An 18,950-nucleotide genomic window follows, 5' to 3' on the forward strand; every position below is an offset into this window, starting at 1 on the left:
CCTTATGACCTCACTTACCTGGTCCAATGAAGGCCAGCAGTTGTTAGCTTCCAGCCAACCAATTTGAAATGCATCACTGGTTTCTGGGTAGACTGGCAGGGTCTCTAGCCCCCTCCCAGGCATGACGATTGCTTGGAACAATTGGGTGGTCAATGACTTGCACTCTGCCTTCTGCATGACTTCTCCCTTTCCTGAGAGCTCTGGCTCTTTAAATGCTGACGGTAGGAGTGCCAGCCAGCCTGCCTGAGCCCAGTTCTTCCCCAGCTCTCTGACCATGGCTTTTTCCTAACTATAAAATGAAACTATGCTTGGATTCAGTATCTAAACCCTCATGGAGTTTGTACCCTTGTGGCTGTGGCCAACACTGGGCCCCCCCATACAAGGAGACTGGACTCCCTCTGCCCCTGTGACACAGCACCCGAGAAGGAAACAAGAGTGGCTCTGACACAGCCAGGGGTTTCCATCTCCAATAAGGAAGCCTCTTGCACCACATACAGTGATTATATATATTTAGATCCTTCCTGTGTTCATTTCTGCTGAGTACTGCAGAAATGATTACAAGGGCTCAGAGGCAGTGCAAGGCTGAAGTCAGTCCTGGGACTTTGCGGTGACATGGCCCTGCAGGCACCAGCTCTGGCCATGCTCCTGGCTCTTCCACCCCTCATGTGTGCATGGGAACCAGCACAATCCAGTCCCAGCAGTCAGGAAGGAGACAGGAGTCCAGGTAGGACTCGGGTTTGTTGCTCCCCTGGGAAGTGGCTGCTGGGCTCTGCCCACCAGTCTGGCTGGGTGCAGTGGTCCCAGGAGGGGGCTGCACTCTAATCCATGCCAGAGCCTGGGGGACTTAGGCTCCAGACAGAGAGCCAAGAGAAGGCAGGGGGCTGGGCTTCCTCATGCAGCCACAGGAATACCAGGGCCATGTGTGTTTCTGGGGACCAAGATGCACAAGCACACCTAAGACAAGCTCCATGAGCTTCCACACCTGAGCCTCACCCCACCTGTGGATGGCCCAGTGGCCCATCCCAGCTACCTGCTGACAGCAGTGAGTACAGCTGAGCCAACAGCCCTGTGCTGCACCTGCCCTCAGCTGAGCCAAGAGCCAAAGCCTCTGTGTCCAGGGGCTACTGACTCCCTGTGCTGGCAGTCCCATGGCAGCTCATGGCTTTGAGAACCATCCAGCTCAAGTATACTCCGAGTATCAGGCTCCTGTGTTCCTAAATCTTCCCAGGCAGGAGCCAGCCCCTTCTCCAAGTCCTGCGGGAAAGGTGATGATCCAGCTCTCCTGGGCATGGGGGGACAGAACAGTCACTGCCCTGTGGGGCCCAGACTTAGGGTTGCAGTGGCCATGACTTGCCCTCAGCAACCCTGGGTATCCTGGAGGGTGCCTGCAGATGGATGTTCTTCGCCCTTTCCTTGGCTTTCTGCAGTGCCAAGAAAACACCCAAGGAAACAGCCCTTGCAGCAGCATGGCCCTGACAGGCATCTTCCCCAGCTCCCCTGGGGCTCCCCTGGGGCAGGTTTTGGGCTTTTGGTGTCTCTGGTCAGTGGATCCTGGCACTGTGCAGCTGTGCTGCTGCATTGGGCTAGAAGCAGATGTGTCTGGATGGGACAGATCCTGCCTAGACCTGGGGCTGGATGGGAGGCGACTTCAGGAGGGCCCTGCCAGCCCAGCTGCTCTACCATGCCCTGCTTGTCTAGCACAGTCCCCATTCCCACCCCTGTTCAGCCTGTTCCTCTTTCACTTCACATTCTTGCAAAAGGATTCCTGTTCTCTGTGGGGCATGCTAAAGCTCTGTCTACAATTCAAGCTGATTGTTGGGCAAGACCAGGCAGCAGCTGATGTGGAACTGCTGCCCAAGGAATGCCTTGTTGGTGTATGCCAGGGCAAGCGCAAGGTATCTAGCAACCCCTGCGTCTAATGATTTGGTGACCTGATCGTAAAAGGCCACCAGGTTGGTCTGACAAGACCTGCCACTGATAAACCCATGTTGGTTGCCCCTGAGCATGCATTCCCCCGCAAGGCCCTCCTGGATGTGTGCCAGGATAATTTTTTCAAAGAGCTTACCCGGGATTGAGGTCAGACTAACTGGCCTGTAATTTCCCGGGTCCTCTTTTTTTCCCTTTTTGAAGATAGGGACCACATTGGCCCTCTTCCAGTCCTCCGGCACCTCGCCAGAGCACCACGAGTGCTCATAGAGCCGTGCCAGGGGTCCCGCAATGACCTCAGCCAGTTCCTGTAGAACCCTAGGGTGAAGATCGTCCGGACCAGCGGACTTGAACACGTCCAGCTTCTCCAGAAGTACCCTAACTAACTCCTCGCTAACCCTTGGCCCAGGCGTGTCTCTCTCGGGGCCCGAGGGGGGCCCAGCAGGGAGGTGGCTGAACTGGTCCCTACTTAGGAAGGTTGTAGCTGTATTGGTCTAGAGGCAAAAAGAATCAGAACTCATGGTAGAAGTGATATATTTTATTACACCAACTAGATTTTTGCAAAAAAAAAAAAAATCCTTTATTGCAAGCTTTCAGGCACAAGCACCCTTCTTCAGGCACAGGAGAAAAGATTGTAAAAGTTATCCTAGGTAGAAATGAAAGTTCATATTTCCCTGGAGGCAGCACCAACTTCATTCCCTGAAGCCTCTGGGTGCCTGCGTAGACCCAGGCTGCCTCTCTAGCCCCAGTTGTAGGGTAGCTGCCATGAGCCAGCTCTACTTCCCCTGAAGCCTTCTGCCTTTTGAGAAGGATCTTAGCACTGGCAGCTTCTACCCTGTCATGAAGGGATGAAGGATGAAGTTGATGTCCATCCTCTGCCCTAAGGGATGAGGAGCTTGGTCCGTTTAGAAGGGCTGTTGTAACCCATGGGGTAGGTTACTCAGCCTGGGGGTGGCAGGTGTCCTTAGGTAGCTGTGTTGCTCAGAGGGGATCTTCCCCCTTTCCTTCCGGGGGTTTGTACAAGAGCTGGGAACTGGGCCCCATCTGTCTCAGCTGCCTCCTCACAGATGAAGTTTGAAGTGGGCGAGCGGGGCAGGTGACCTGTCTCCACAATAAGTTTCAGGAGGGCTCATTCCTGATGCAGTGAGTGGAGCAGTCTGAGCATGCCAAGTGGGACACGATCCCCGTGAGCTGCACTGCTGAGGTCTGTGTACAGAGAATGCAGAGGGGTTGATATGGGACACAGGTGTAGAACTTAAGTTGGTGACAAAAATTAAGGACAACAACAAAGTCCTTCTTCAGGTATATTTGGAACATAAGGAAGGCACAGGGCAGCATAGGACCCCCACAGTATAGACTAGGGCAGTTGGTAACAGACAGGGGCGGGGGACAAAGCTGAGATCTTCAATGAGTTTTTTGCCACTGTATTCTTGAACTCGGATCTAGACAAATCTCTCGAATGCATTACTGACAAAAGCAGGAGGAACACCAGCCCAACAACTGTCAGCCCCGACCTAGTAAAGAGACACTTGCAGGGGTTGGATGTGCTTATGCAGTACCAGATGAGCTCTATTCACTCAAAGGTGCTGAAAGAATTGGCCAGTGTCATAGCAAAGCCACTGACATGACCGTTTGAGCATTCCTGGTGCTCAGATGAGGTCCCAGAGGACTGGAAAAAGGCCAATGTGGTCCCTATTTCAAGAAGGGAAGTGTTGGGGATCACCGAGCCGAATGAATCGGGCCCCAAGGTCACGGTGGGCCGGGGTGGCGATCGGAACGTGAACAGGTGGGACTAGCGGCTGCGGAGTCTGAGGCCCCCAAGCGTATGGTTTTATCTAAGAATGATTTATTTACTCACGCGTTGAAGCAGAGGCACAAGAGCTGCTTTCTTCAGTTACAGTTGCAGAAACACAACCAATTAACAGCAAAGGGGTCTGTTGGCCCACGAGGTTCACAATGAGCGGCCGCCCGTTGTTAGTCCCAGGGCTGGTCAACAGCTCATAAACGGGAGTAAACGGACGAAACAAAACTGTAACTCGTCGGGAAGAACGGGGTCGTGATGCCAGTCAAACGGACAAACGGATGGTCGAAGGTAGAAGCCGAAGTCGAAAAGCCGGTCAAACAAGGAAGCCGAAGTCGAAGTTGTAGCAACAAGGATGATCCGGAACCGAAGTCAAGGTGAAAGCCGTAAACAGTCCAGTAACGAAAGGAATCAGTCCGAGGAAACGAAGGAGTAGCTCGCTGTGTGAAGTATGGAAGAACCGAGGGGATCGGATCCCAGCCTCCCAATCTGCCTCACAGTCCCTGCCTAGGCAGCCTCTGCTTGCAGACCGAGCGCGGTCTCTCCAAGACTCTCACACCGACGAACACTACTACCTCCAGACACCCACACACTCCACCAACAACCCTCACCGGGGAGGGGGTCTCCAGTCTTTTATCTGAATGTAGTGGCCAATCAGAACGCTCTCCACAGAGAAATTTCTGGTCAGATTACCTCATGTCAGGTTCTGACTGAGCATGCTCCCAGTCAGAAGCTGACACAGGCTGAGCGTGCGTCTGTGGGGAAAGTAGGTCAGCAATGACTGACAGGCCCGCAGGTCACACAGGGGGCACGCGCTGCGTGAGCCTTGGCACTGTCCACTCACAGAGTCAAACCGCGCGTGTCAGGTTCACCTCTTCTGTGTTGTCAGCATACACTTAAGACTTTTCCATGACAGGAAGGAAGGAGGATTTGGGTAATAATAGGCCGGTGAGTCTCACCTCTCCCCTTGGGAAAACCCGTGAAAAAATTATCAAGGACCATGTTTGTAGGAGTCCAGCAGGTAATATAATGTTGAAGGGCAGCCAGCACGGGTACATAGCAGGTAGAGCCTGCCTGACTAAGCGTGTTTCTTTCTGTGACCAGGTCACTAAATGCTTAGATGCAGGAGTCAAGGTAGATGTCATCTACTTGGACTTTAACGAGGCTTTTGACATGGGATCCCAGCCTATTCTTATAAACAAATTGAACAACTGTGCCATAGACAGTTACACAGTCATGTGGCTGGCAAATTGGCTTAAGGGTCGCATCCAGAGAGTGGTGGTGGACAGGTAACAAAATCCTTGGACACGGGTGTCGTGGTGGATGTAGTCTTTCTGGACTTCAGGAAGGGTTTTGACACTGTTTCTCAACCCATTCTCATTAAAAAATTAGACGACTGTGGTGTCGATGCCTACACAGTCAGATGGGTAACAAATTGGTTGGAGGGCCGCACCCAGAGAGTGGTGGTGGACAGGTCATTTTCAACCTGGAGGGATGTGGGTCCCCCAGGGCTTGGTCCTCAGGCCCGCACTGTTCAACATCTTCATCAGCGACTTGGACAAGGGGGTGAAAAGCACCCTGTTCAAATTCACGGATGACACCAAAATGTGGGAAGAAGTGGGCATGCTAGAAGAGAGGGACAGGCTACAACTAGATCTGGACATGTTACAGGGGTGGGCAGATGAGAATAGGATGGATTTCAATACTGACACCTGGGGGGGAAGAACCAGCACCCTACCTACAGGCTGGGGAACTCCCTTCTCGTCAGTGCAGAGGCGGAAAAGGATCTTGGAGTCCTCACTGATGCCAAGATGAACATGGGCCGCCAATGTGAGGACATGGTCAGGAAAGCTAACCACACCTCGTCATGCATCCACAGATGCATCTCGAGCAGGTCCAGGGAGGTGATCCTCCCCCTCTATGCGGCACTGGTCAGGCCGCAGCTGGAGTACTGCGTCCAGTTCTGGGCATTGCACTTCAAGAGGGATGTGGACAACATGGAGAGGGTCCAGAGGAGGCCACTCGCATGACCAGGGGCAGCAGGGCAGGCCCTACGAGGAGAGGCGACGGGACCTGAACCTGTTCAGCCTCCACAAGAGAAGCCTGAGGGGGGATCTGGTGGCTGTCTATAAACTGGCCAAGGGAGACCAGCTGGGAATGGGAGAGTCCCTGTTCCCCCAAGCACTACCGGGAGTAACTAGGAACAACGGCCATAAGTTGACCAAGAGTAGATTCAGGCTAGACATCAGGAGGCGTGACTTCACGGTCAGGGCGGCTAGGATCTGGTACCAACTTCCAACAGAAGCGGTGCTGGCTCCTACCCTGGGGGTCTTCAAAAGGAGGCTAGATATACACCTAGCTGGGGTCATTTGACCCCAGCATCCTTTCCTGCTCATGGCAGGGGGTCAGACTTGATGATTTGGTCAGGTCCCTTCCAACCCTACCAAATATGAAACTATGAAACTATGAAACCTCCAAAGATGTGGGCAGTGGGGTCCCCCAAGGCTCAGTCTTTGGGCCAGTGCTGTTTAATATGTTCATCAGCAACCTGGATGAGGGCATGGAAAACACTCTGTTCAAGTTTGCAGATGACACCAAACTATGGGATGAAGCAAACACACTGATGGGAAAAAAATTGAATCCACGTGGACTTGGACAGATAAGAGAAGCAGGCAGAGAACAATAGGATGCAGTTCAACAAGAACAAGTGCAAGGTGCTGCACTTAGGGAGAGGGACTCACCAGCACCCTCACAGGGTTTAGGCTGGACATCAGGAAGAACTTCTTCACAGTTTGGCTTGCCAGAATTTGGAACAGGCTTCCAAGGGAGGTGGTGCTCTCCCCTACCTTGCGGGTCTGCAAGAAGAGACTGGAAAAGAACCTGGCTGGGGTCAGATAACCCCAGCACTTTTTCCTGCCACTGGCAGGGAGTCAGACTCAATGATCTTTTGAGGTCCCTTATGACCCAAACATCTATGAATCTATGGTCTGAAATGGGGTGGAAAACAGATAAAGCTAGCCCAAGGAGCTCTGGCCACACTCTCAGACACCAACCGGCCCTCCCGCATGCCCACAGCCCAACCCCTCCTCAACTCTCTGGCACACGAGCACGCAGTTTGATCCATGCACGCACTGCATGCGCACTCACACTTGCTCCTTCAGACAAACCCAGGTCTAGAATGGTCTGGCTGGTCTCCCACAACATACAGATGCCCCTGCACTGGTGTTTTATAGCCATGGCCTGTTGGTAACTATCTTATCACCCTCCAATCACACACTCTGCATTGCTGTCTCCTTGATGACCAACATGCCGCTCACCCAAGCTGCAACAACCTTTCCTCGGCAGCGTTCATCTCTGCATTTCCCTCGGGACTGCCCCTCACCCCCCTGTCAATCACACTGTTTTCCCACGAATTTTCCCATTGCCTCTGTGCATGTGCTAGCAAAGGTTTCAGTGATGCAATGTTCATCTCTGCAAAGGGCTCATGGAGTGGTCCCACTCGGGCTACGCATGCCTGGGATGTTGCACTAACAGTGCTCGGACCATCGGGCCAACATCTGGACATACAAAACAGCACAGAAGGGGAATATTGTCATCATCGTCATCCCCCTTAGAAAGGCCTGTGTGTGGTGTAGGTGTGCACTAGGGCTGTGCAAAATTTCACTGGTTGTTTTGTTTTGATGCTGTTTTGACTCATTTCAAGCTTGAAACAGTGAAATTGAAATGAAACAAAGGGCTTCAAAACAGCCTCAAAAAGAAATAAGGGCAGTCAAGACATTTTGAAAGTTTCAAAATGTTTCAAGTTTTGAAGCTGAAGCTGGACTGGCCTGCAGGGAAACAGAAAATAGGGAGATGGAGGAGGAAGAGAGGGGATGGACTGCTCTGATATTGACTGTGACTATTTGGCCGCCTGAGCTGCAGCTGGTGCCACTGTGGTGCTTACTCTGTGGTGGACTGAGCTGAGGCTGTAGGGGAAGAGGAGACCTCACTGGGCAATGTTACCCTGTCATGTAGGGGCCCCAGCGCCAGGGAGGGCGTGCCTTAACACACACACGCACTCACACGTCATGAGTTTTGCTTGTCAGCAGCTTGAGGTGCAGTTTCCTAAAAACCACCCCATCTATCTCCTTGAACTTGCCAGACTTCATGGCCTCAGAAGGGACTACCATCTCTGTAAGTTTTAGCTGAATCAGGCAAGAAATGACAAAGTTATAGGCAGTTTTGTGCTTCCCCATTATAGCCTACAGGCAAAATGTCAAAACAGGGAAACAGTTGTGACAAAACAAAATGTAACAGTGGTTTCAAAACAAAAGGAAGCACAAAATGAAACATTGTTCCAATGAAATGGTGAAATGGAAGCTGAAACAAAATGGTGCTGTTTCGCACAGCCCTAGTGTGCACCATGGGGGTGTGCATTGGTGGTGTGTGGAGCTCAGGGGTGTGTGCTGGTTACTGTAGGCTGGACATAGCGTGCACTGGTGTGTGCTTGGTGGGTGTATAACTACTGCTGCACACACATGTGGAGGGAGAGCAGCACTCACCCCTCTGCACATCCATGTACAGGGCCTGGCCTGGGGGCCTGTGGTTCATCCTTCACCAGTGCTCCAGAACCAGGGTTTCTTCCCACAGAAAATTGCCAGAGACCCACCAGAGACTCACTTCTGAGCTTTGAACCAGACAAGCCATATTACGCCAGGGAAGAGATGGTGATCCTCAGCAGCCCATGGGTGTATGAGCTCTCACAGCCCAAGATCCGATGCCTCTGGAGTAGGAGCCACAGTGTCTGGGGCAAGACCTGCCACACTTAGCGTGGCCCCCTCAAGTGCCATGGCCACAGGGCCCGGCCAAGCAGCTGGGTGCTCACTGACACTATCCTGTCTCTGAGCCAGGCTGAATTATCGCCTCTGTGTTTCAGGTGGGCCCTCAGCCCCTCTCCTGGGATGGCTCTCCATCCAGAACCCCAGGCACTCTCAGCCTGGAAAGGGATGCACGCAGGCTATGTCCTTAGGGGCAGCAGCACACATGACTCTGGGAGGGTCGGGGTGCGTACATTGAGAAGATGATGGGGTACCCCCAGGGAATCACACTCATGAGACACTGAATTGCGGGGGTGGAGGGGAGACACTGGCCCTTGTCATGCAGCAGTCAAAGGCAGGACGTCTGTGTGTGACTGGGCAGTGGGTTGCAGCAGTCTCAGCTCCATAGTGGCTGTGGTTGGAGCCACTTCCCAGTGACACTGTCCCTGTGTTCCTTCTTCAGGAAAGTGCCCAGCACCAGACGGCAGGGACCGCTGGCCCGAGTTCAGGCCAAAACAGCCATTCTACAGTCCAGGGGCCACGGTGACATGGAGATGCTTCAAGGGCTTTCGGCCCTCAGTTGCCAACAGCACATGCACAAGGTCAGGGACCTGGAGTCCAGACAGTGTCCAGTGTGATGGTGAGTTTGAGACCCCTTAAGTCACGAGGTTCTCAGGGGTCTGGTGTCCTGCATCATGGTCCCTACTGCGCCAGCAGCTCCTGGGCTTCCCTCCCACAAACCTTTCTCCCTGCACAACCCCTGGGATCCTATGCTGACATCTCAGCCCGTGTCCTGGTGCAGGGCTACCCTGGTCCATGCCCCGCAGCTGGGACCCAGACTCCCTCCACTGGGTAATGCCAGGGCCAAGAACAGTCAGGTGTCTGGGTTGGGAGCTGGCAGAGGGGTTGGGATGTGTCTGTGGGGGATAGCACTGGGCAGCCCAGGAGTGGCAGAGCAAGGGAAGAGCAGAAGGGAAAGGGGCCCCTATGGCTGTCAGTGCCGCTGAGGGGAGGGACCCAATTCAGCCCTGGTGCTGGCTGCTGCTGTCCCTGACCAGCAAAAGGAGGGGCAGCTCTGGGGGAAAAGGGGAGGGGAGCAGCTCACAGAGCGGGAAGGGTGCTGGGGTGGGGGGTCCTGGGGCTGAGGCCTACTGTCATAAGGGAGCAGCTACACCATAATACGGGTAAGTTGGAGGGCTGCACAGGCAGCTCAGGACAGATGCTGAGTTGTCAGGTGATGTGTGTGCTGGGGGGCCAAAAGGCTGGGCGGGTGCCTGATGTCATGGGGCATCTGGCAGGGACATCGGCTGAGGTGGTGGAGAAGAGAAGGATATGAGTGAGGAGCACAGTTTAAGCAGGGGTGAACATCTTCTCAGCTGAAGGGAGAGGGACTGGCAATGGGTTGTGCAGCTGGCATGGCCCTGGAGGGGAGCGAAGCATCATTAGGGAGCTGTGTTGCTTAAACAGGATCTTTCCTTCCCTCCAGGGTTTTGTAAAATTAGAAGAAACTGGTTTCAGCTCATGTTTACCGGCTCCCTCCCGACAGAGCTTGCACTTGGTAAGAAGATCCAGGTCAGCTGTCGCCAGGAACAGTTTGAGGGGAACTCAAGCTGGCTGCAGTGTGTGGACAGAGCCGGGCGCCCTGAGTGGGACATGAGCCAAGTGAATTGCATCGGTGAGTGCTGTACACAGACAGATATACAGACAGACCTGGAGGGGGGATGTGAGCCCAGGCCCTGAGCTCTCCACAGCTGCTAGGAGCAGGGGGAGCCTAGTGATCCTCAGAGAGAGAAGTGTGTTGAGGCAAAGCAGAGGTTCCTGCTCTGGTCCACGTCACTGGAACATCACGAGAGTATCACGGTCATGGCCAGGCCCCATCCGGCTCCCCAGCTGCAGGGTGGGTATTTCCCTGCCTGACCCACTCCCATCCTGGCTAAAGCCTCCTGTGTGAGGTCCATCCAGACCAGGAGACATCCCTGGCTTGGCCAAGGTGACTGGTGAGGACAGTGGGAAGGAGTGTTCCCCATTGCAGCCCAGTGGCCAATTCCTGCACCCTGCATCTCCCTGGGACACTCCCGGGTCGGTGCAAGGTCCAAGTCCAGACTCCTCCAGCAGTTTGGGGTCCCTGGTGCTTCCCCATGTGGCTGGGGAGCCCCTGACATCCCCATCTCTTGGGCTGGATGGGGTTGGATACATGCAAGACCTGTCTCTGTGCACCGCTCCACCCCCATATAGCTGCCCCAGGCCAAGGGCTCTCAGCGCTCCTGGGCAATCATCCCACAGCCCCAGGCCCATCCTGGCCAAGCCAGGGCACATCCTTCACTAACACCGGGGCCTCATGTCTCTGCAGAGAAATGCCGCAGGCCCCAGTGGGACCCGAGACTTCAGTTTGCCCCAGACCAGCAATTTTATAGGCGGCACGAGTCAGTGAGGCTGAGCTGCCTTGATGGGTCCTGGCCATCCCTACCTGTGATCCGGTGTGTGAAGCAATATCCAAAGGATCTGGGTATCTGGACAATGAAGGACAATTGGAGTGCATGGCATCGCGTTGAAAAGAACGTGACCTGTGTAGGTGAGTGAGGGCATAGAGACCTGTCCAGTCATTCTTGGCTCTCGCCACAGTAGGAGAACCAGTCCAGGCTGTGGAGTGTCCAAGTCTACCTGGCCATCCCAGTCAGGATTGTGTCCAGGGCTGGCTGCCAAGGGAGCCTGGAGGCCAAGGCCCTGCTGACTGTGTTGTGGCAGCTGGAGCTGGCCAGACCCTCTGAGCCGCTCCAGCTCCTGTGGCCAGGGCAGGTTCATTTGCAGCAGGACCCTCCAGAGCTCTGCGCAGCGCAGCAGTGCTCTACAGCAGGGTCCCATGCACAGGGCTGGTCTGCAGGCCACATCCAGCCTGCGTTCAGTGCACAGAGTCAAGCTGTTGGGCAGGTTTCATGTACCAGATCCAGCTATGGAGCAACCCCATGTACCAGCTGGACCCCATGAGCTGCACCTGGCTATGGCCCCATCCTGCTAAAAAGCTCAACCCCATGTGCCAGATCTGGCTGCAAAACAACCCCACGCATCAGTGTAATCCAGCGCAAGGGGCTGTGTCTTCCAGCCCTTCATCTTCCAGAGAGGAATCGTGTGATGCTTCTAAAGTCAGAGGACCAGATTCAAAGGACCGGCAAAAGAGCAAGCAATGCCGCTTCTACCCAAGCTCCACGCTTGCCTTTCCCCAGGCCTCTGCACTTGGTCTGTCCCAAGCGGACCCATAAGATAGCTCCCCTCCATGTTCTCGAGGGTGAATTTCATCAGGCCCTGCTGACTTCACGCATCATAAGAACAGAAGAGCGGCCATGTCCTGGGTCAGACCCTGGTCTGTCTTGCCCATCTGCTGCAGCACATGGCAGCAGGGAAACTATGGAAGGGAGAGTGACCAGGGTCTCAGCAGGGCTTTTCCCTTGTTCCCTCTCTCACAGACCTCAGCATTCAAAGTCCAGGGAGTCTGGATTCATCTACCTGATCTAATGTTTGCCCTGTCCTTTCCTTGCTCTGGCTGTGCTCCTTCCTCCTGCTGCACTTCTTTCCAGCAGGGATCTGGCCACAGTTACTCTTTGCTATGAAAAAATAAACCAAGCAGGCATGGGAGGAGGTGCAGCAGGGAAGGCTGAAGGTCACAGGGGCTTCTGCTGTCCGTGGGGCCCTGGCAGGTGCCTGCAGCCAGCACGTACGTATGTACATACGTATGTACATACACGTGTGTGTGTGTGTGTGTGCATGCGTGTGTGTGTGTGTGTGTGTGTGTGAGGGAGGGAGGCGGGGGTCTCTCCACATGTGCTGCGTCCTTGATGCATAGTTTCATAGTTTCTAGGGTCGGAAGGGACCGGAGGAGGTCATCTAGTCTGACCCCCATGCCATGGCAGGAAAGAGTACTGGGGTCAAACAACCCCAGCAAGGTGTTCATCTAACCTCCCCTTAAACACCCGCAGGGCAGGAGCCTGCACCACTTCTCTTGGAAGCTGGTTCCAGATCCTAGCCACCCTGAGCGTGAATTCGCGCCTCCTGATGTCTAGCCTGAATCTCCCCTCTGCCAGCTTGTGACCGGTATTCCTGGTCACTCCTGGCAGTGCTCGGGGGAACAGGAACCCCCCTCAATACCTGCTGGTCCCCCCTGACTAGTTTGTAACAGGCCACTAGATCCCCCTCAGCCTTCTCTTGTGGAGGCTGAACAGGTTCAGGTCCTGTCGCCTCTCCTCGTAGGGCCTGCCCTGCTGCCCCTGACCATGCGAGTGACCTCCTCTGGACCCTCTCCATGCTGTCCACATCCCTCCTGCAGTGCGGCGCCCAGAACTGGACGCAGTCCTCCAGCTGCGGCCTGACCAGTGCCGCATAGAGGGGGAGGATCACCTCCCTGGACCTGCTCGAGATGCATCTGTGGATGCACGACAAGGTGCGGTTGGCCTTCCTGACCGCGTCCCCACACTGACGGCCCATGTTCATCTTGGAGTCAATGATGACCCCCAGTTCCTTTTCCACCTCCGTACTGACGAGAAGGGAGTTCCCCAACCTGTAGGTATGGTGCCGGTTGTTCCTCCGCAGGTGCAGCACCTTGCACTTGTCAGTGTCGAATCCCATCCTGTTCTCGTCTGCCCACCCCTGTAACCTGTCTAGGTCTGATCGCAGCCTATTCCTCCCTTCCAGTGTGCCCACGTCCCCCCACATCTTAGTGTCATCAGCAAATTAGAACAGGTGCTTTTTACCCCCTCGTCCAAATCACTGATGAAGATGTTGAACAGTGCGGGCCCGAGGACCGAGCCCGGGGGGACCCCACTGCCCACGTCCCTCTAGGGCAAACATGACCCATCCACCACCGCTCTCTGGGTGCGGCCCTCCAGCCAGTTGGCGACATGTCTGACTGTGTGGGTGTCGACACCACAGCCCCCCAGTTTCTTAATGAGAATGGAGTGAGAGACAGTGTCGAAGACCTCCCGAAAGTCCAGGAAGACGATGTCCACTGCTCCCCCTGCGTCTAACGATCTGGTGATCTGGTCGTAGGGGGCCACCAGGCTGGTCTGACAGGACCTGCCACTGATGAACCCATGTTGGTTGCCCCCAAGCATGATCTCCCCCCCGGTCCCTTGTGGATGTGTGCCAGAATAATTTTCTTGAACAGCTTGCCTAGGATCGAGGTAAGACTAACTGGCCTATAGTTTCCCGGGTCCTCCTTCTTACCCTTTTTGAGGATGGGAACCACATTGGCCCTCTTCCAGTCCTCTGGCCCCACACCAGAGCACCACGAGTGCTCGTACAGCCGTGCCAGGGGTCTCACAATGACCGCAGCCAATTCCTTTAGTACTCTAGGGTGGAGATCCTCCGGACCGGCTGACTTGAATACTTTCAGCCCCTCCAGAAGCTCCCTAACTAGTTCCTCACTAACCCTTGGCCTGGGTGCGTCTCCCCTGGGGCCTGAGAGGGGCCGAGTGGGGAGGTGGCTGTTCCAGTCCCTGCTTAGGAAGATGGAGGCAAAGAAATCGTTAAATATGTTGGCTTTCTCATCTGGTGTGACGACCAAATTTCCTAACGTGTCCTGCAGGGGCCCCACATTACCCGGAGCCTTCTTTTTACCCGCTATGTATTTAAAGACGGACTTGTTATTATCCTTGATCCAGGAAACTAGTCCCAGTCCAATCTCTGCCTTGGCCTTCCTGACTGCCCCACTACATCTCTGGCTGGCTGCTCTTCCCAGCAGATGCCCGGGAAGTTCAGGTCCCCATGACTACCACATCCTTAGCCTTCATTACCTCCGTGAGCTGACCTAAGAATTCCGGTCAAGCTCCTCCCCTTGGTTGGGGGTCTGTAGTAGACCCCCACTGTTAAGTCTCTTTCCCCTTGACTGCCTTGTGCTCTAACCCAAAACACTTCAGAGCGCCCGTCCTCTGATTCTTTGTTAATTAATGAGGATGTGTATTCCTCCTTAATGTACAGTGCCACGCCCCCACCTTTCCTCCCTGTCCTGTCCCTCCTGTACAGCCTAAAGCCCTTGATATTCACCTTGATATTTGCCTGCAGCAAAGGAACTCAGTTTATTCTGGCCAGAGCCACCCCTGCACTCAGCACATACATGGAGGTCACACATCCTCTGTCCCCTGTGCCTTGTCCCCAGAGGCTGCCATCAGTGAACCCGACTTCTCACCCTGCCCCGCCATAGCTGTCAGGGCTGGTCTGACTGCAGCTCCCTGCAGAGTCATGGTATCAGAGGGGTGGGGAATAACCCTCCATGTGATGTTTGTTCCACAGACCTCCCCCAGATCAGCCCTGGGACACCAGAGATTTCACCCACCAGCATCAGGCTCAGCTGGGCTTGCAAACCCATCGAATCCTGCCAGGGCACATGGACCATATGGGCCAAGTGCCAGGCAGATGTACACCACAAGGCCTACCCCTGCTGGAGACGAGGAGCCACAATAGAGACGACATTTAAAGTCTTGGAAGGGACTTTTACCTGCAGCAACCTACAACCCTTCAGTTTCTACAACGTCACCATTTTTGCAAGCACCAGGGATATGATAGCCTCCTCCAGCGCTGTCCTCTACAGACGGAGGGTCAGGACAAAAGAGACGGGTAAGAGGTGGCGCGGCGGGAATTGCAAGCTACGTCTGGGAGCCATGGACTCTGAGCAGAGCTGGGGTGAGGGGAGCAGCAGAGCATGGGGATGCTGCACCCACATGCCTGCACCTTCCGCAGGGGCAGGGGCCGGGGCGGGAGCAGGAGCAGGGCAATTCTTCTACTGCTGTGGCTACCAAGAAGGAACTGCGTGAGCTCCCAGCTCCTGCTTCCCCCACAGCAATTGTCTCTGTCAATAAAGGGCCAGGCACAGCCACAGCTCCTTGGCCTGCAGCTTCCCCCTAAGTGCTGAGCTGTGAGTGCTGGGCCTGGCCCCAGGGCCTGGGCAGTGACCTGCTGTTCCTTTGCTCTAGTGCCAGACCAGCCCCAGGTAGAGCCGAGGGACCCCAGCACCGGATCCCTGCGCTGGAAGCAGCTGCCGTCGTGCCACGGGGACATCCTCGGGTACCAGGTACTGGGCAGTGGACTAGCGTGTGGCCCAGCCAGGAGCGCGGTCTGTGCTGGGGGACAGGGACTGCGCAGGGAGAGGCGGGAGGCGCATCTCCCAGGAGCACTACCTCCTGCTCTTCCTGACATGATAGGACTGACCCACCCACCGCATGTCTGTGCTGTCCCCTGATGCTCAGCATCTGCGTTTGGTCCCTCTACTTCCTCTGCATCCAAAGAAATAATGGTGAAGGGTCGGCACTGGGCTTCTGTCAGCTCCTCATGCTGTCGCACATGGTGGCGTGGCCCACCCATCCCTGGGACCATGGCAAACAGGCAGCCCCCTGGGAGATGACCTGGTGCATCAGGGCCATCCTGCTGGCTATGGGATAGCTCTGGCTGGGTCCCAAGGTGGACCCCCCATGCTGCCCATGCAGCGCAGGGCTGTGGGTGGGGGTACACTCCCCCTGGTCCCTGGGGATGCAGTGGGGTTCGCTGCCTGGTTACCGAGCAGGGATCAGGGGCAGGCCTGAGTCCTCCCAGCGCTACGCTGTTCTCTGCAGCTGAACATCACGACTTGGAGAGAGTACAACGGCAGCTTCCTCGAGGGACAGGTGGTGCAGGTGAACGCATCGGTCACTGAGTACAGGCTGCCCCACTGGAGACCCGGGACCAACTACACGGTGACAGTCCAGGGCCGAACAGCCGCCGGCCTCGGGGAGGCATCGCAATGGGCCTTTGAACTGGATATCTCAGGTAACGGACTCTGCCCCCAGGGTGAGCACTGGGGCTGAGAGTAGCCTGGAGCCCCCATATGTGGCTGTCACAGGGCCATGGGTCTCTGTGTTGTCTTGGACCCACGGTGCCTGGCCTGGCTTCTGGGTCCCAGCCCTGGCTGCCTAAACCAGCTTTGTCTTTGCCCTGCCCTAGACAATACAATTGCTGCATCTGGTTCGGCTCCTGGGCCCCCTGGCCCTTATCGCTGTCCTTTTTTGTGCACAGACCTCCTGGCCCTGGCTCTGGACCGTAACCAGTTTTTTCCCCAAGCTCAGCTTCATTCCTTGTCCCTTTTTCTTTTTAGACTTTAAACTATACCCCACCCCCTCCACCCTCTCCTGCAGGCCTACACCTATGGTATGGCCCAAATCAAGGCTGCTAGCTGGTCTGTAAACACTGGCGTGCCTCTTGACACTTTAACCTAGTGCGACGCCTTCTGGAAGACACAAACTCTACCCCTCTGGGTCCAAACACAAACCACGGCTACCTGCCTGCATAACAAGGACTCCCCTTGCCCTGGAGCTATTCCCTTCTGGGCACCAGCACCCTGTTGGCCTTCCTTCACAGCAGCTCCAGTGCCAGATAGCAGAGCAAATGCATTCCCCTTGCCCTGCAGCTCTTGTTCCAGGAGTCTCCAAGGACAGACTTCCCCTCTGGGGTCAAAACCTGTGCTCATACACCTCCCTGGCCCTGGCGTGCAGGTGCTTCCCGGGGTGGTCCCAGGTGTCTCCTGGTTCACCTTGCAAGCTCAGCCTCAGGGTGACTCACTGCTGCTGGTCTCTGCTGTGCTCCTATCTGGTCTCTGGTGCAAGGCTGTAGCCCACGGCACTGCAGTAGCAAGGCTAGTTCTGTGTTAAGGGCTGGCACCAGGTAACTCTCCCAGTACCACTTCTCTGGCAGCTCATAATCAGCAGCTTTATCTACCTGAGGTTTTCTCTTCTGCTCCTTCACCCTTAAAATAAAGTACCAGTCTATAAGAGAGATCCACTGGCTCTCTCTTATAGGCTGGTACTTGCTCTCCTAGTCTCAGCTGGGTTGGGCTGGGCTGGGCTGGGGCAGTTCCTACCTGACAACCTTGGCCTCTGTTGGCCAGGAGCATGGGGACACACCATGTTATGGGTCCCTCAGGTTACTGCAGCACAGACCCTGTGGGGTCATACAGCTGAGAAGCCCCTGCCCTGGTCCCTTCCAGGAGTGGTGCCAGGCCCAGGATGGTGGCACAAAGGTGCAGTTGGGCACTGCACTTTGCCCAGGTTCAGGACACTTCTTTCCTCTTGCAGGCGCCACCAAGCCACAGCAAGCAATGCAGGCCAGGAGCACCATGCAGGTAGGACGCCAGGGTCCCTCCCCCCACCCCCTCACACATACACACAACCTGGCTGCTGCCAGTTCCTGGAGGCTGTGGTCTGGGAGAAGTGGGGCCCCTCCTAGTTTGGGACTGCCTGAGGGGCACTGTGGTACCCAGAGCAGGGCAGATGCCAGTGGGTCCAGAAACCCCATGGCACACAAGCACTCCATTGCTTGGGGGAGGCAAGATGCACCAAGTTGCCTGTGGAGCCCAAGCTGGGAGATTGCCCTCCCCCACGACAGAGCTGCAGCCCCAGGACCCATCAGATATCTCCTGCTAGTTCCAGGGCCCTCTGACACCAGTGCCCTAAGCTGCAGAGAAGGGCATCCCTGCCATGGCACTGAAGGCCTGAGCCCCCACCAGGCTGGTTGTGAATGGTGATCCTCTCTCCTCTGCAGTTAAGGACTGCCCAGGAGGCCGGGCAGCAGCCATGATGAAAACTTTCAGAGCAGCTGGACCATCTGAAACGCGTGCTCTCTCTCTTGGAAATCATGTTCAATGAACTGTTTGCCTCCAGAGGGAATCTCCACCTCCCTCTAGATGATACTTGTGAGTAAGTTACCTGAGACCTAACTAGATATATAGCTTGCAGTAACTCATATGCATGATTAAAGGCTACCCAGACACCCTGTTTGCTCCAAGGGATTTCTCTGATCTTGTTCTACCCTGTACCCTATTCCCAACCTACTCCTTGTAACCAATAAAGTTCTCCTTTGTACCTAGCATGAGAGACTTATTGGGAGTGAGTCTAGATTATGCCTTGGGGTCCCCTTGGTTCATCTGACAAAGGGAGACCACTGTTTGTGCTTCAGAGTGGGGGAAGAACCCAAGTTCCTGGAGTGGACAAAGTACCCCTCAAGGACCACTAGACCTGTGTTTCCCAGGGGACACAGGGCCAAAAACCAATCCAGACCCTGGGTGGTGGTGGTGTTACCCCCAGGCTTGCAGGTGTGCTCCAGCAGGGGGGTCAGCCAGATGTCAGGTGCCTCAAGGGAGGCACATGGAGCCTGGAAGGTGGTTGGGCACAGTGAGGTGAGTGGCTCAATGCAGGAGCGCCCCCTACTGGCCTGCCACATCCTCCATCCACTCAGTGCAAAATCAAGTCTGAGGCATCCCCAGTCACCCCCTATCCATGGCCTCTGCCTCTCCTCCAGCTACAACCCAGCCACTGGAGGGAAACAGATACCAAAGAAGATGAGCAACAGTCTTAGCTCAAAGAAGTGTCTGCACGCAGCTCATAGCACCCCTTGGGGCTTGGCTCCGAGGGGAA

General features: G+C 55.3%; 1 protein-coding gene across 3 annotated transcripts; it reads left to right on the plus strand.

The window, feature by feature from the left end:
- The first annotated feature begins 565 nt into the window (after positions 1–565).
- On the plus strand, positions 566–18,403 carry LOC149867886 (uncharacterized). Of its 3 annotated transcripts, none has more exons than XM_090037488.1 (9): positions 566–724; positions 8,987–9,163; positions 10,010–10,198; positions 10,874–11,095; positions 14,803–15,126; positions 15,483–15,580; positions 16,119–16,311; positions 17,613–17,659; positions 18,079–18,403. In XM_090037488.1, the coding sequence occupies exons 1-9, from the start codon at positions 613–615 to the stop codon at positions 18,112–18,114; spliced, it is 1,398 nt and encodes a 465-aa protein (XP_089893614.1). In that variant the 5' UTR covers positions 566–612; the 3' UTR covers positions 18,115–18,403. The 3 variants fall into 3 exon arrangements, with proteins under 3 accessions (XP_089893614.1, XP_089893615.1, XP_089893616.1); XM_090037489.1 differs by having other exon boundaries at positions 10,070–10,198; XM_090037490.1 differs by lacking the exon at positions 10,874–11,095.
- Positions 18,404–18,950: the final 547 nt, after the last annotated feature.

The sequence above is a fragment of the Crocodylus siamensis genome, chromosome 3 (assembly GCF_052110815.1).
Source record: "Crocodylus siamensis isolate JL-2025a chromosome 3, ASM5211081v1, whole genome shotgun sequence".
Taxonomy (NCBI): Eukaryota; Metazoa; Chordata; order Crocodylia; family Crocodylidae; genus Crocodylus; species Crocodylus siamensis.

What these genes read in the sequence shown, in the direction of transcription:
- LOC149867886 (XM_090037488.1), top strand. Translation starts at nt 613, where the DNA reads ATGGCCCTGCAGGCACCAGCTCTGGCCATGCTCCTGGCTCTTCCACCC. An exon ending in GGTCAGGACAAAAGAGACGG is followed by an intron (nt 15,127 to 15,482) that starts GTAAGAGGTGGC and finishes CCTTTGCTCTAG; the next exon opens with TGCCAGACCAGCCCCAGGTA. An exon ending in GGGACATCCTCGGGTACCAG is followed by an intron (nt 15,581 to 16,118) that starts GTACTGGGCAGT and finishes TGTTCTCTGCAG; the next exon opens with CTGAACATCACGACTTGGAG.